The sequence below is a fragment of the Eubalaena glacialis genome, chromosome X (assembly GCF_028564815.1).
Source record: "Eubalaena glacialis isolate mEubGla1 chromosome X, mEubGla1.1.hap2.+ XY, whole genome shotgun sequence".
Classification (NCBI taxonomy): Eukaryota; Metazoa; Chordata; class Mammalia; order Artiodactyla; family Balaenidae; genus Eubalaena; species Eubalaena glacialis.
Genome location: NC_083736.1, coordinates 44,289,860 through 44,306,094, shown reverse-complemented (window position 1 = coordinate 44,306,094; position 16,235 = coordinate 44,289,860). Strand labels below are relative to the sequence as shown.

Here is a 16,235-nt window from a genome sequence, read left to right as displayed (position 1 = left end):
GAAAAAGAGAGGCATCAAGGATGCTTTATGGTTTTTAAAAGAATGAAATAATGCCATTTGCAGCGACATGGATGCACCTAGAGATTATCATACTAAGTGAAGTAAGTCAAAGACAAACATCATATGATATCACTTATATGTGGAATCTAATTAAAAAATGATACAAATGAACGTTTTACAAAACAGGAACCGACTCACAGATCTCAAAATCAAATTTATGGTTACCAAAGGGGAAACATGGGGGGAAGTGATAAATTAGGAGATTGGGATTAACATATACACATTACTATATATAAAATATATATATACTGATTAACTTTGCTGTACACTTGAAACTAACACAACACTGTAAATCAACTATACTCCAATAAAAGTGTTAAAAAAAAAGGATGCTTTATGGTTTTTGACCTGAGAAGCTGGGTGAATGATGGACCATTTACAGAGATGAGGGAGACTGAGAGAGGAATAGAGTTTTGTTTGTTTTGTTTTTGTCTTTGTCGTGGAAGGGCAGGCCTTGGAGGCAGTAACTCAGTAGTTCGATTTTGGGGAAGTTAGCAGTGAGATGCCTATGAAACACCAAAGTGGAAATGTTGAGGAGGCAGTTGGATTTTGAATCTGGAGAGGCCCAGGCTAGAGATGTGAATTTGGGAGTTACAGTGAATACAGGCTATTTAAAGGAATTAGAGGGACTTCCCTGGTGGTGCAGTGGGTAAGACTCCATGCTTCCAATGCAGGGGCCCTGGGTTTGATCCCTGGTCAGGGAACTACATCCTGCATGCATGCTGCAACTAAGACCCGGCACAGCCTAAATAAATAAATACTTTTTTTTAAATAAAAGAATTAGAATGACAGAGCTCTGGAGGAGCTCATACTGGCAATTAAGTGCTCCAGCCTGAAGCCACACAGTCTGCTTCCACTCAGGATGGACTTCTGCAAAAGTCCATCCTTGCCCCTTGTATTTGGATTGTGGTTCCCTTAGCTCTTTTTTCCACATGGCTTGACTCCATCTGCAGTCTCCTAGAGAATATTCGGTCCCCTGATGGCTCCCTTGAAAAGCACCACTGGCAACGTGGATGGACCTGGAGATTATTATACAAGTGAAGTAAGTCAGACAGAGAAAGACAAATATCATATGATATTGCTTATATGTGGAATCTATAAAAAATGATACAAATGAACTTATTTACAAAACAGAAATAGACTCACAGACTTAGAAAACAAACTTATGGTTACCAAAGGGGAAAAGTTGAGGGAGGGGAGGGATAAATTGGGAGTTTGGGGTTGACATATACACACTACTATATTTTAAATAGGTAACCGAGAAGAACCTACTGTATAGCACAGGGAACTCTGCTCAATATTCTGTAATAACCTAAATGGGAAAAGAATTGGAAAAAGAATATATATATATATATATATATACATATAAGTGAATCACTTTGCTGTACACCTGAAACTAACACAGCATTGTAAATCAACTATAGTTCAATATAAAATAAAAATTAAAGAAAGAATGAATGAAACAGAGAAAGAAGGAAAGAAAGAAAGGCACCACTGAAGATTTTCTTTTCAGGGTATTTTTGGGGTTGCTTTGGGGGAATTTGGGGAAGGAAGGGAGGTATCAACAGATGTGTGTGCTCATTAGACCAATTTGCTACACTCTCCCAGAAGGCTTCAAAATACATCAAATCAGAACATGTCCCTGCTGTGCTTCAGGCTCACTGGCCTTACTTTGTGTGCCATGAATGTGCCATGCTGCTTCTCACCTTAGATCCTTTTCTTGTGCAGTTCCCTCTGCCTGAAATGCTTTTCCCTTATACCCAACTTCCTGGGTAACTCCTTCTGGACCTTTAGTTCTCAGCATAGATACCCTTTCTCAGGGGGAATTTTCCCGGCCCTGCTTCACTATGGGTGGTAGACCCTCTTACCGCTGGGTACTTGACAACTCTGGTGTAGAGGCTAAATTTGGTTGAGTACTGCCAGACAACTGTCCAGAATGGCTGCTCAAGCCCAGACTCTCACCAACAGTACATGAAGGTTCTTGTATCCCCACATGACTGCCAGCACTTCGTGTGATTCGGTTTTCTAATTTTTGCAAATATGATGGGTGTAAAGTAATATTTCACTGTTTTTTCTAAAATTTGCACTTCTCTAACCATTAGTAAAATTGAGCATGTCTTCATATGCCTGATAACCCCATGGGTTTCCTCTTTTGTGGTCTGTCTGTTCCTATCCTTTGTCCATTTTTCTTTGGGGTTCCTGTCTTTTTCTTGCTGATTTCCCAAAGCACCTTTATATTCCGGATGTTTAACCTCTGGTGATTTCAGCCATAGCAAGTAGATATTTGCTGTTATGTCTGTTAACTTTGTGTATAGGGTCTTTCATTAAAGAGAAATTGTAAATTTTGGTGTTTTTTTTTTTTTTGGCCGTGCCATGTGGCTTGTGGGATCTTAGTTCACCGACCAGGGATTGAACTCATGCCCCCTGCAGTGGAAGCAGGGAGTCCTAACCACTGGACCACCAGGAAATCCCCCAGAAATTGTAAATTTTGATGTGTTTACTGTCATTAACATTCTTCCTTGTGGTTTGTGCTTTTGAAGTTTTGTTCAGGAAGTCCCTCCCCATATCAAGGTCACATAGGCTATTTTTTTCTACTAATTTATAGTGTTTCCTTTTACATGAAGGTCTTTAACCCGTCTGGAGTTACTGTTTGTATAGGGTGTGAGGTAGGGCTCCAGCTTATTTTCTTCCAGTTTTCCAAGCACCATCTACCTTTCTGGCCTTACAACACATCCTAATACCTGGTAAGTAAAGTCTACCTTCTTTACTTCTCTTTTTCAGAATTAATTTAGCTCTCCACAGACCTTTATTCTTTTATATAGATATTTATTTATTGAGATATAATTCACATACCATAAAGTTCATCATTTTAAAGTGTACAATTCAATATATTCTCTCAGAGCATTAATGTCTTCATCTGTAAAGAGAACAATTCCATCTCAAGAAATTGTTGTTGGGACTAAATGGTATTTTAAAGGTACTTTTGAATAAAAGGACATTGTTAATTGTTAGATAAAGATATCTTTACCTGAAATGAAGATAAGTCATATATTGCCCTAAAAAAATAATAAAAGTGTACAATTCAATGGTTTTTAGTATATTCAGCCATCACCACTATCTAACACCAAAACATTTTCATCACCTCAAAAAGACACCCTGTACTTATTTGCAGTAACTGCCCCCCACACCCACTGCCATTCCGTTCTCTTCTCCCCTCAACCCCTGTCAACCACTAATTAACTTTCTATCTGCATGGATTTGTCTATTCTGGGCATTTCACATAAATGGAATCATGCAATATGTGGCTTTTTGTGTCTGGCTTTTTTCACTTAGCATATTTTCAAGTTTCATCCATATTGTAGCATGTATCAGTACTTCATTTCTTTTTATGGACAAGTAATATTCCATTGTATGGATGTACCTCATTTTGTCTAGCCATTCATCAGTTAGTAGACATTTGAGTTGTTTCTATTTGGGGGCTATTATGAAAAATGCTGCTTTGAACATTCATGTATAAGCTTTGTGTGGACTCTTTATATACATTTTGAAATGTTTTATTGATGTTCTTTAAAATATTCAGCTGGGATTTAAATTAAGATTATATTGAAATTATATATTAATTTGGATATAATTGAAATATTTATAATATGAAATAGTCTCATCCAAGAGCATGAAATGTGTCTTCATCTATTCAGATCATCTTTTATAACTATTAGTGAAGTTTAACATTTTCTCTATAGAAGTCTTTTTTTTTTTTTTTTTTTTTTTTGGCCACACTGTGCAGCATGTGGGATCTTAGTTCCCCAACCAGGGATCGAACCTGTGCCCCCTGCATTGGAAGCATGGAGTCTTAACCACTGGACCGCCAGGGAAGTCCCTCTATAGAAGTCTTATTATCCCATTTATACTAGTTTTCTATTGCTGTGTAACAATATTACCATAAGCTTCTTAACTTGAAAAAACATTAACTCACAGTTTCTGTGGGTCAGGAGTCAGGGTGTGGCTTAACTTGGTTCTCTGCTTAGGGTCTCACAAGATTGAAATGAAGGTGTTTACCAGGGCTGCAATCTCATCTGATACTTGACTGGGGAAGGATCTGTTTCCAAGCTCACTCAGGTTGTTGGCAGAATTCAGTTCCTTGAAGTCATAGGACTGAAGGCTTCAATTTCTTGCTGGCAGTCAGCTGGAGGCCACCCTAGGCTCTTAAAGGCCACTCTCTATTTCTTGCCATGTGAGGTTCCCCAAAGTGGCCACTTGTTTCATCAAAGCCAGCAAGCGAGTGGGAGTTGCCTCACAAGTTGATCATTTCAACCTCATTTTTAACATAATTATCTACATGTAATCATGTACATCTGGTCACCTTTGGACACACACACACACACACACACACACAAAGGGAGGGGATTACCCAAGGATGTGAACATCAGAAGGCAAGGATCATGGGAGTCATCTTAATTGCATGTCCATTACATCATCCCTGGGTATATACTCTTCAGGTCCAAAGGGGATGTGTATAAAGATTTTCACTGTAAAGTTGTGTGTAATACTGGGGAGATAGAGGCAGTTAGAATAAATGGATTAGATATATTCACAACATAAATGGATCTTTCTTTTCCTCACTTTTGATTTATGTCATGTTACCATACTTTGTTTTAATTCCAACCAAAATGAAAATATCTTTATTTTTTATCTGATTATAATAGTAATACCTATTCATTGAATCTTTTTTTTCCAGACAACTGAGAAGAGTGTAAAGGAGAACGTGACAAACCATCAGTTATCTCTCCCTGCCCCCAGTGACATGCCCTTCCATACCACTGACATGCCCTTCCTAACATTTTTCCCCCTATGGATACACAAATTTTACCAAAGTTTTGTTTCCTTTGATGAAGGAATGCAAAGAAATCCTTTGAATCCGTTTGATGCTTGAAATCCTTTTGGAACGATATATGAGTAAAATCTATCAATGTATCTATCTATATATCTATGGTAAAACAAGTAGATACAGACAACAAAATAAAGACAGAGACGGGAGGAGTGTTGTGGAGATGAAGGGAGAAAGAATCAGAGGCAGGGAGAGACAGATGGGAGGGGAAGACAGAGAGAGCTATGGACACATAGGGTCAGAAAGAGAAACACAAAGCCATGGAGAGATGAAGATACTGGCAAACAGACAAGGAGAGGATAGAAAGGAACTTTTATTGAGCTCCTGCTGAATGTCATTCTTATTAAACCTTCAAAGCCACTCTGGGAAGCAGTTACCAGTAACCCCTTTATGCAGGTAAGGGGCTGCACATTAGAATGGTGAACTGACCTATATGTATGGTCACATCACCTGGAATGAACCCATCACCCTGTAAAGGCCCTGGTCCATAGGGCATCCGTAACTGTTTATCCAATGAACAAAGTCATATATCTCCTCCCCAAGGAGGGAGAGGCGGACACCAGACCCTCATTCCCCTCCACTGCGTCAATTTTTCCTGCCTGTCTGCTGAGGCGACAGCAAGGTCTGTTGCCCTGGCAACTGCCCTCCGACCGCCATGGCAACCGCCATCGCAGTCTCCAGCTCGCCACCTTGCCCCTTGGGCATCTCCATGGCAACGGGCGGGATGGAGGGGCTGCGGGGGCTCCTAGGCTGCGCCTGCGTAGAGTGGCGGGAGGGGGTGGGCAGGGTTCCCCGGCGTGCGCAGCCGCAGAGCACCGCATCCGTGTCCGCTAGCCCAGGCGCTGCGCACTTGCCAGCCAGTCCGCCTGTCCGGAGCCCGGCTCGCTGGGGCAGCATGGCGGGGTCGCCGCTGCTCCGCGGGCCGCGGGCCGGGGGCGTCGGCCTTTTGGTGCTGCTGCTTTTGGGCTTACTCGAGCCGCCCCCCGCGCTCTGCGCAAGGCCGGTAAAGGTGCGACCCGGGTCGGGCGCGGGGTTGGGGTGGGGTGGAGGATGCTACCGGCGAGGGTCGGTGCCCAGCCTCTGGCTCCTCATTCTCGCTGGTCCTGCTCCCGGGACGTGCGGAGAGATCGGCCAGGGTGGCCCGGGGTCCAGCCGCCAGTCTGCACCCAGGCCATGCCGGGGTTGGTCTCTTGGGTGTGCGGGTGGCAGTGTCCGGACTAGTCGGGCCGCCGCACTCTGCCGGTCCGCCCGGGCTCGCCCCGCCCGCCGCCTGTGGCGCTGTCCATGGGACTAGCGCGCTTTAAGGCAGGGGGTGCGGGCATCGGTTTGTGTGCGCATGATGTGATGATAGGGACGTGAGGGTGTGCTCTCCCTGTGTGTGTCTTTTCATGTAAGCGCTTCCGAGCGTCCATACAAAGGTGCCAGTGTGGGTCCGGGTGTGCAGTGTGTGATGCTTCTGCGTTTGACTTTCCTCAGTGACACTGTGTGCTTGTGAATTCTATGGTAATGGCGTGACTTATGGGCGTGTCTTTCTGTGTGTCTGTGTGATCTTGTTTTTGTTTGGGAGAGAGTGGTCTTTGCATCCCTGAGTGCACATCCCATTTTGGTTCTGTCGAACTGAGTGACTAGGATTTTGTATGTGTGTTCACGAGGCTGTTCCTCCCTGCTGCTTTGTGGAGCTGTGTCATTGTGGGGAGAGGAGCCATGATGTCTCTTTCTGTGCTGCGTTATGTCTTTAAGGGTGGTGCTTGTTCTTGCATCTGGATGGCTTGGCGATTGTAACCGCATGAGCATCGGTGTGCATGAACATGTGCGGTTCCTTGCGTGTGGATGTGGCAGTGTTGAATTGCATATGTGACATCTCAAGGCCTGTCAGTCCAAATGAGTGTGTGTGAGGCCATGATTGATGTGTGTGATTCCCCGGGGTGTCTGAGGGGTGGTGGGCATCAAGGGCACTTGGAGCACATCCTCTTCATGAAGAGTTCAAGGCTGTCTGTGTCAAGGATGGTTTTTTCTTAATTAAATATTTTTTATATATGACATAATACATTTAAACATATGTATATACAATGTAAGAAATAATGATAACCCTCTTGTGTACCCATTACTCAGCTTAAGAAATCGAGCATGACCAATCGTTGGAAGCCCCTGGGTGCCTCTCCCTAAGGCAGCCCCTCTCCTCCATAATTAGCCTGTATTTTCTGTTAATTGATCCCTTACTTTTGTTTGCAGCTTATCACATATGTATGTATCGCTAAACAATATCTTGTCTAGTTTTTCCTCACAGAAATGGAATCATACTGGGTGTGTGGCTCCTGGTAGTCACTAGGGGTCACTAGGAAGTCATCAGGGTGTCTGGTAGTCGCAGGCAGTCTGCAGTGGAATTCTGTAACTTGCTTTTTTTTTCTTTTTTTCTCTACACTGGTTGTGAGATTCATCGCATTGAAGTATGTGGCTATAATTCATTTATTTTTATTGCTGCATAATATTTTATCCCATGAGTATATCATGGTTTATAGATACATTCTCAATACGTCAGCAACAACATTTGGGTTGTTTCCAGCTTTTCTTTCTTATTTTTCCTCCCTTCACTTTTATGTTATTACAAACAGTGCTGCTGTAGTTCTTCATGCACTTGTGTCCAGCAGTATATGTGCAAAAGCTACTCTGGGGTGTAACACCCCAGGAGTGGGGCATAGGATATGTGCATCTTTTAAGACATTGCCAAATTGTTCCTCAAAGTTATCTTAACAATTGAGTTCCCAGCAGCAATGTATAAGAGCTTCCATTTTTTCTACATCCGTGTCAACATTTGACATTATCAGACTTTAATTTTGGCAATCTTTTGGACGTATTCTGCATAGTGTATCTCACTGGTGTTTTAATTTGCATTTTTCCTGATTACTAATGAGGTTCACTATTTTTCATTTGTTTAGTAACTGTTTTTTTTAAAATTAATTAATTTATTTATTTTTGGCTGTGTTGGGTCTTCGTTTCTGTGCGAGGGCTTTCTCTTGTTGCGGCGAGCGGGGGCCGCTCTTCATCGCGGTGCGCGGGACTCTCACTATCGCGGCGTCTCTTGTTGCGGAGCACAGGCTCCAGACGCGCAGGCTCAGTAGTTGTGGCTCACGGGCCCAGTTGTTCCGCGGCATGTGGGATCTTCCCAGACCAGGGCTTGAACCCGTGTCCCCTGCATTGGCAGGCAGATTCTCAACCACTGCGCCACCAGGGAAGCCCTAGTAACTGTTTTTGGTTCCACTTTTGTGAAATACTTGATCATCAATTTTGCTTATTTTTATATTAGTTTGCTTTTCTCCTACTGCTTTTTAGGCATTCTGTTTATTGGACATTAATCCTTTATTGACTGTTTGTGCTACAAGCATCTTCTCCCACTCTGGTTTTACTTTTCGTTCTTTTTAGGGTGTCGGGATAAAAAGAAATTCTTAATTTGAATGTAGTTAAATCTATTTGTCTTTTCCTTTCCATTGTTCCCAAATTTGGATCACTTGTTGTTCCTGCATAATTTATTGAAGGAGTTGGTCCTGTCCCCACTGCTCTGCAGTGTCCTCTCTGTCGTAGCAAGTGTCAATGTGTGTGGATCTGTTTCCAAGCTCTGTTCAATCCTCTTCCTTCCGCTGCAATCGAATCTGTGGTTTAACTTGCCCATTTAATTTTTGATTTCATTAAGAGTATTTTTCTAGATGTTCTAGATGTTTCTTTTTCAAATCTTCATGGTCATTTTAATGGTCAGTTCCTCTCTCATACTTTTGATAGTCTTTTATTTCTTTAAACTTATTGAAATTGTTTCAAAACTGCCTGAACTGAAAATTAGTCATTGGGTAATTTATTTTACAGATAGACTTGCACACATGCCAAATGATATATGAACACGGTTATTCATCCCAACATTATTTATGAGACTAGCAAAAGATTGGAAGCACCCTAAATGTTCATCAACTGGGCTGGTTAAGTAAACTATTATACATCCATACAAAAGAGAATCAATACAGAAGAAAGGAAGGAAGAGAGAGAGAAAGGATGCTCTTAAGGTACTGATCTAGATATAGATTCCAAAAAGCAAGGTGCAGAACAGTCTGCTACCTTTTGGGTAAAACAAGTGGACAATAGGAATCTATAAAATGCAAATACAGGTTCCTGTTGTCCACAACATTAATATAGAAAAATCCATAGCTGTCATATCTACCATCGCTACTCCTATAAAACAAACAAACAAACAAAAAAACCCTGGTCTTCAGCAGCCCTGGGGCAAGTTCTGAGTCACTAGGAAATCGTTAGGTGTGGTGAATCTAGGGGTCTTTGGTGGTCCTAAGAGTGTCCAGAGATATTTGGGGGTCTCCATTGACCTTAGGGGTGTCTACTCATATTTGAGGGGCCACGGCGCCTTTGTTGGCATGTTGGCATCTAGGGATATTTGAGATCCACGGAGTCCCCCGGGTTGGGGGTCCCTGGCCCGACGGACGGTGACGACCTCTCGCTCCCCACCTGTCTTCCCGCAGGAGCCCCGCAGCCTGGGCGCAGCCTCCCCGCCCAAGGCTGAGGCCAGCGCTCCCCGCCGCTTCCGGCGGGCAGCGACTCGAGGAGAAGCGGCGGGGGCTGTGCAGGAGCTGGCGCGGGCGCTGGCGCACCTGCTGGAGGCCGAACGGCAGGAGCGGGCGCGGGCCGAGGCGCAGGAGGCTGAGGATCAGCAAGCGCGCGTCCTGGCGCAGCTGCTGCGCGTCTGGGGCGCACCCCGCACCAACGACCCGGCGCTGGGCCTGGAGGACGACCCCGACGCGCCAGCCGCGCAGCTCGCCCGAGCCCTTCTCCGCGCCCGCCTGGACCCCGCCGCCCTCGCAGCCCAGCTTGTTCCCGCCCCTGCCCCCGCCGCGGCACTCAGACCCCGGCCCCCAGTCTACGACGACGGCCCCACGGGCCCAGATGCCGAGGACGCCGGCGACGAGACGCCGGACCTGGATCCGGAGCTGCTGAGGTCCCCCCCACAAGGGGTGGTCGGGGCGGGGGCGGGGGCGGGCGCCTACATCCCGGGAGGAGGAGGGTGAGGAGCGGCGGGGGCCTGCTTCACGGGGTGGAGGTGCGAACACCTAGGTCTTGGAACCCTGGGAGGGAGTTTTCTAGTCTTGGACCTAGGGTGTGGAGGCAGAGATGCCTGGCCGGCTTCCTTCGTCCGAATGGGAGGCGGGGAAACTATGGTTTCAGGGATGGGAGGCGGAGACATCTGTCTCCCGGAAGCAGTGGGATGCCTGGGTGGGAGGAGGCTGCCAGGTCCCCAGGCGGTCAGGGGTAGCGGCGCTGTCCAGGTCCTAGGGCCGGGGCGTTGACGCACGGACACGTCCTCACTGCATTCCGCTCTGCTCACCTGCAGGTATTTGTTGGGGCGGATCCTCGCGGGAAGCGCAGACCCCGAAGCTGTGGCTGCCCCGCGTCGCCTCCGCCGAGCCGCTGACCAGGACCTGGGCCCTGAGGTCCCCCCTGAGGGCGTGCTGGGGGCCCTGCTGCGCGTAAAGCGTCTGGAGACCCCCGCACCCCAGGCCCCAGCGCGCCGCCTCCTGCCCTGAGCACCGCCTGGATCCTGCGCGTACTCCGGCGGCCCAGAACCACCCCGCCCCTGACACCCCGACAGCTCCCGACAGCCACAGTCGCTGCCCTGGAACCCCAAGATCCCCACCCCTGACCCCACAATAAATATGATCTGAAGCAGCTATGTGCTTGTTTGAGTGGCAGTGCCTAGGGGGCCGGTGGACTGGGTGGGGACGGCTGCCCTCAGACGAGGGAAAAGGGGCCCCTGCCCTCCATCCTGCACTTTTGAGACAACCCCTGCCTCAGTCTCTGCCTCTCCTCACTGGGGAGATACCCATATGGACAATGGCAGTGCCCACCCAGATTCTGTGCCGTTTCTAGGCCTCGCTTGGGAATGGGGAGCCCAGAAGGCTTTGAAGCCACTTTCAGCGGCATCTTCTGGGGGTCCATCCTCCTGAGGACCAAGTGGTGGTCAAGGGGTGGCTGTTTGTGAGGCATGTGAGTAGAGCTTGGGCAGTGCTGGCACGACCACTTGCACACATGAGCGCCTGCCTCCTGATATGGGGAGGGGCTACCAGCAGGAAGAGAAACGGAGTGGGCTGCCGGCCAGGGGTCAGCCCTCCCAACACCATCACCTCCTGGCATGGAACTCTCTGGGCCTTGAGAAAGTGTATTAGTCAAGGTAGGAGGATAGGATGTATTTTGTTAGTTTGATATGTAATGTTTAGTTATACAGTATAGAAGCCACTCTATCTGTACTCTTAGCCCAGCCCTGAAGGTATTGGGAGTTGGTGTGGTAACTGGTTTGTGGTCATGGCCTGTGCACTGGCTGGCTATTCCCTCTGCCCCTAGTTATCCACAAGTTTTTGCCCAAATGTCACCTACTCAGTAAGGCTTTCCTTGACCCCCCTGTCACTCTATTCCTTTGCCTGCCTTTAATACATAGCCTTATGTTATATCTACAAGGGCAGGGATTTTTAGTGTCTTGCTTGCCTCTATATCTTTTGTAACCAAAGCAGGGCCTGGTACACAGGGGTCTCCCCCACATTTCTTGAATGAAATAATTCTCACAATTCAAGTAACATTCTCCCCAGTCTCATTCCCACCCACATAACACTTGGCATGGAGGCAGCTTTGAAACCTAAGAACACTTTAATTTTGCACAAAATCTCTCAACTTGACATGACATATAACCAACGCTACGGCCCCACATTGCCAAAAAGCCCATCACCAAAAGAAAACCTCCCCAGGAGAAGGGTCCATCTATCCCCAGTACACCGACAGTGTCCCACACAGCTAGTTGCTGAGGTCGGGGAGGGGGGAGGGGGGGGCGGGCGGGTCTCAAGTGAAGGAACCACCACCCTGGTCTGGGGGAGGGTCCACTTTTCTAGACCAAGAACTTCAGGCCACGGAGCAGCCACAGCGGCACATGGCCTTCTGGTGCCGGCCTTTATCCCCACCTGGCCCTGCCATGGCCTCCTTTGCCATGGCCTCCCGGACTCTTTGGATCTCATGGATGAGCAGGGAAAAGGCCTCCTCCACACCTTGGCGTGTCTTGGCTGAGGTCTCCACAAAAGGGGCCCCCCAGCTCTTTGCGAGGGCTGCAGCAGCAGCACGAGCATCTCCGGTGGTGGTCACAAGGTCACACTTGTTACCCACAAGGACGAGGGGCTGGGTGTGGTGCGGGCCCCAGGTGGCCCGCATCTGCTGCAGCTGGGCTAGAGACGAGGGGTCATCGAGGGCGAAGACACCCAGCACACCATCCCCGATCGCCACACACTGGTCACGCAGGGCCCGATGAGTGGCCTGCCCTGCCGTGTCCAGCACATTCAGAATGCAGCCTCCGTGATCCAGGGCCATCTCCTTCCAGTAGGAATCCTGGATGGTGGGGTCGTGGTCTTCCACGAAGCGCTGGTGGTTCAGCTGGATGGTCAGCGCGCTCTTTCCCACGCCACTCGCGCCCACTACCACGGCCTTGTACTCAGGCAGCTGCTTGCCAACACCCCTGGAGGGTGCCCGAGCCCTGTGGCTCTGCTCCTGGGAGCTAGGGCTCCAGGTGCCCAGGCCCAGATCAATCATGCTAGGCTTTGTTGGCAGCGCCATGGCCCCAAGTGGGCAGCTCAGGGAAGAGATGTGGACAGCAGGCCCTGCAGGTGGAAAGAGAAGAAAGACAATGGGGGTGGGGGGGGTTGGGAGGTTAGGTGAGACAATTTAGGGGCAAGGGGACAGCCGGGTGTCATCGAATCAACATTTATTGAGTGCCTAGTGTGTGCTAATCACCTAATATACTATATACATTATTTATGTTGTTTATTCTCTCTCACTCCCTTTTACAACATAAACGCTGTGAGATTTTTAAAACAGCTTAATTAATTTATATACCGTAAAGTTAACCTAGCTAAAGTGTACAATTCAATGTTTTTTAGTACATTCACGGAGTTGTGTGACCATCGCCATAGTCTAATTTTAGAACATTTCCAGTCGCCCGGAAGAGACACCCCCTGCCCATTAGCTGTCCCTCCCCATTCCGGAGGGAGGGCAGGGATTTCGTTCGTCGGTTTTGGTTTCGGATTGTGTCACCATTGGACCCCAGCCTGGCACACTGCTAGTCATAGTTTGTGCCGAGCAACATTCCTGCCCCCAGGAGTTTACGTTTTAAAAGATGGAGACAATAAACCAAATAGGTAAGCAAATGATGAGGTCTGTTAGCCATTGTCATTGGAATTTAGCCTTTATTACTTATTCAACATACAGCTGTTGAGAACCTACTGTGGGGCAAGGACAAAGAGGTGGGGAAAAAACAGATTAAGAAACCCCCGACCCTCATGAACGTGACATTCTAGTCAGGAAGACAGACAACAACAAAGATAAATCAGTAAAATATGTTTCAGCAATAGGTGGTGATAAGCAGGCAGAAGGTGCTTGGTTAATGTTAGGTGTTTCTATTATAATTTAATTTTCATTCATTAATTCGAGGACCTTCCTGCGCGCCAGGCATTGTGATGGGTGCGGGGATGGGGGTGGGGTGGGGGGCGGGGATATGGCTGAGAACAAAATAAAGTCCCTGCCCTTGGGAGGGTTAGATTCTGAAAGCGAGAAAGAGACAATAAACAAGATAAGCAAGTAAATTACCATGTAGTTAGAAGAGGATGGGCACACAGCAGGTACTCAATTAGCGTTCACTATTAATACTAAGTCACCATTAACCCATTCAATACACATCCTGGTCTTGGTTCGGTGTGTGGCCTCAGGAAATGCATCATAATAGCTGCGGCCCCGAGTGTCCCAGGAAGCCCTGGGACAGTGGCAGCTGGGGGGCAGGTGGTGGGTTTGAGGGATCCACAGGGGGTGGGGGTGGGGGTGGGGGTGGGGGTTCTGTGGAGTTTGGGATCCGGGGGTCAGGGTTGGGGGGCTAGGTCCCAGGTGGGGATCCAGCTGTGGGGCCCTCAGCCCAGAGAGGATCCCTGAAAAGAGTTGTGGAATGTGCTCGCCCAGGAAGAAGGGGGCCATGATGAGGAGATGTAAGCAGAGGACAGAGCTGAGGGGAGGGGGGCAGCGAGGAGGCCAGGGCAGTAGTGCGGGCCAGCAGTGGGGGATCTGGACGAGCCGGGCGGGATTCAGAGATGTTCCGAAGGCAGGCCTGACAGGATTTGCTGAGGGACTGGGAAGAAGGGGAGGGAGTCCAGGCGACTGGAGAGGTGGGTGCCATCACCCGAGGCAGGGCCAGGTGAGGGGGCCCTCGCTCTGGGCGGGGGGGTTGCTGGGGCTGACACTGAGAGCACCGGACACTGGCAGCGGAGCGCCGGCCGACCTCCCGACACCTGGCGGGGCGCTAGGCAGACACTGCCACTGCCGCTTCGTCAACAAGGAACCGTGAGGCTCGGGGAAGTGAGCCGCGGTGACTGGCCCGAGGTCACACAGCCCATCGCAGGGCGACACTGGAGTACGGAAGTACCGCAGTGCCAAGTGCCAGTGGGGCACTGTCGGGGGGCCCTCCCCCATGCCCGTACCCATTCCTTTGTGTCACCTCCCTGACCTGAGGGGAGCGGGGGGCGCCCACCCCAAGCGCAGTCCTACCCCCTTCCGGGCTGGCCCGGGCCCCGTACACGTGTCCCCTAAGCCCGGGCGGCTGGCCAGCATGGGGCTGGGAGGGGGGACCCCCCCAGTTTCACCCCGAAGCCGTGACCCCGTGCTCGGCCTGGACCTCCCCGCTCAGCTCCCGGCTCCCCGCTCGGCGCCCACACCCTCACCCAGGCCCGTCCTCACAAAGGCGGCCCGGGGTTGCTGGCCCCTGAGGATGGGAGGAGACAGGGGAGGATCCCCGACACCCGACCTCGGCCATACCCCCACAGCCCTAAGTGGAAGGACCTCCCAGGTCGGTGCCGTGGGGCCTGGGCGGCCCGGCTCACCTCACCTGTGTCCCGGGAAGGCCGGTGGGGTGGCTCACCTCACCTGTGTCCCGGGAAGGCCGGTGGCGCAGGGACCCGAACCCTCCGCTGCTCTGACAGGACTGACAGGGGAGGAGACGCTGGTCCCAACGGGGGGTATGGGGCGGGGGTATGGGGCGAGGGGGGGATGGGGATGGGGAGGGAGTGCGCATGCGCAGCCAGCCGCCCTCGGGCCCCTCCGCTGGCTCACCCCTGTCCCCCGCCCTCGGGGTGAGTGCTGGGTCACTGCCCGCCAGGCGAGTGTGCGCAAAGGAGGTCTTCTTGGGGTACGCTGTGAGCGCTGACCCCTGCTGTGTGCCCCGTGCATCCCGCTGCACCTCTTCCTTACCTTATCCCCATCTGGGACGTGATTTCGTGTTTTTACTGCGTGGGGGGGGTGTGTCAGATTTTTGACCTGAATGTCCAGACTTTGCCAAATGTTTTGTGAGGGCCTGAGGCCCTGGAGCTTGTGCTGCCTCAAGTGGGCTTTTTGGTAGCATGGGAGAGAGTTGCGTCCGGTCCTGGAGGGAGAGAGTTGCAGAGGAGGGGTTATTTTGTAAAGGCAGAAAGAACCTGATTTGAGGTGGATGTGTTCCAAGCTACAACATTTCTTAGACTCTCTTGCAGCTATGGCAGTCATGTGACACAATTCTGACCAATGAAATGTAAGCAGGGGTTGTGGGACGGGGGCAACCACAATGCTCCTTCAAAGAGGATGACTGAGCTGACCCTTCCCCTTCCCCTTTCCTATTCTCCTCTTCTTGATTGGGTGGGGCTCTGGTGGCCATCTTGGGGTCACAGGGTGGCCATGAAGAAAAGTCCAGGAAACTTCAGCCCAGACTCCTTTGAGTTGCCGAAGCAATTCTCATTATATGGGAGAAATAAAACCCTAAAATTATCCCACAATTCCCCACCCTTGGTCAGTGGTAGACACTCCTTCCCCCAGGAAGCTACCCATGACCACCAAATCCAAGTATGTTAAACCTGGACCCCCCCCCACCCCCCAATCAAGACAAAGACAGATGGGGAGACTGAGGCCTAATGAAGACACTTCATGATAGTTTTTTTGCCTTCCCAGCCCAGGGTGTAGCTGGGACTGGCTGTGAGGCTCCTATTTCTAAGGCAGGAGCTCATTTTCTCACAGATTCCCACCATTTAATCTCTTATGGAGCCAGTCAAGCTGCTTGCTCTATTTCCAGTTAGTTTTTGGATGAGCAGGGGGTTGACCTGATAAAGACCCACACCCTCATTCCTTCATTACTCATCAGCCCTGTTGGCCAGGAGGGTGGGCTTCTTTACCCACTCAAGATTAAAAGCTTTCTCCA

At 49.5% G+C, this 16,235-nt stretch overlaps 2 protein-coding genes across 2 annotated transcripts; one reads left to right on the top strand and one right to left on the bottom strand.

Annotated features, from left to right (window-relative positions):
* Positions 1–5,778: 5,778 nt before the first annotated feature.
* On the top strand, positions 5,779–10,667 carry PCSK1N (proprotein convertase subtilisin/kexin type 1 inhibitor). The gene is made up of 3 exons (XM_061178865.1): positions 5,779–5,954; positions 9,463–9,935; positions 10,329–10,667. Exons 1-3 carry the CDS (start codon positions 5,841–5,843, stop codon positions 10,519–10,521), a joined length of 780 nt encoding a protein of 259 aa, XP_061034848.1. The 5' UTR covers positions 5,779–5,840; the 3' UTR covers positions 10,522–10,667.
* A 967-nt stretch (positions 10,668–11,634) lies between these two features.
* On the bottom strand, positions 11,635–15,841 carry ERAS (ES cell expressed Ras). The gene is made up of 2 exons (XM_061178557.1): positions 15,260–15,841; positions 11,635–12,630 (listed from the first exon to the last, which is right to left on the bottom strand). Exon 2 carries the CDS (start codon positions 12,584–12,586, stop codon positions 11,885–11,887), a length of 702 nt encoding a protein of 233 aa, XP_061034540.1. The 5' UTR covers positions 12,587–12,630; positions 15,260–15,841; the 3' UTR covers positions 11,635–11,884.
* Between the last annotated feature and the right edge of the window lie 394 nt (positions 15,842–16,235).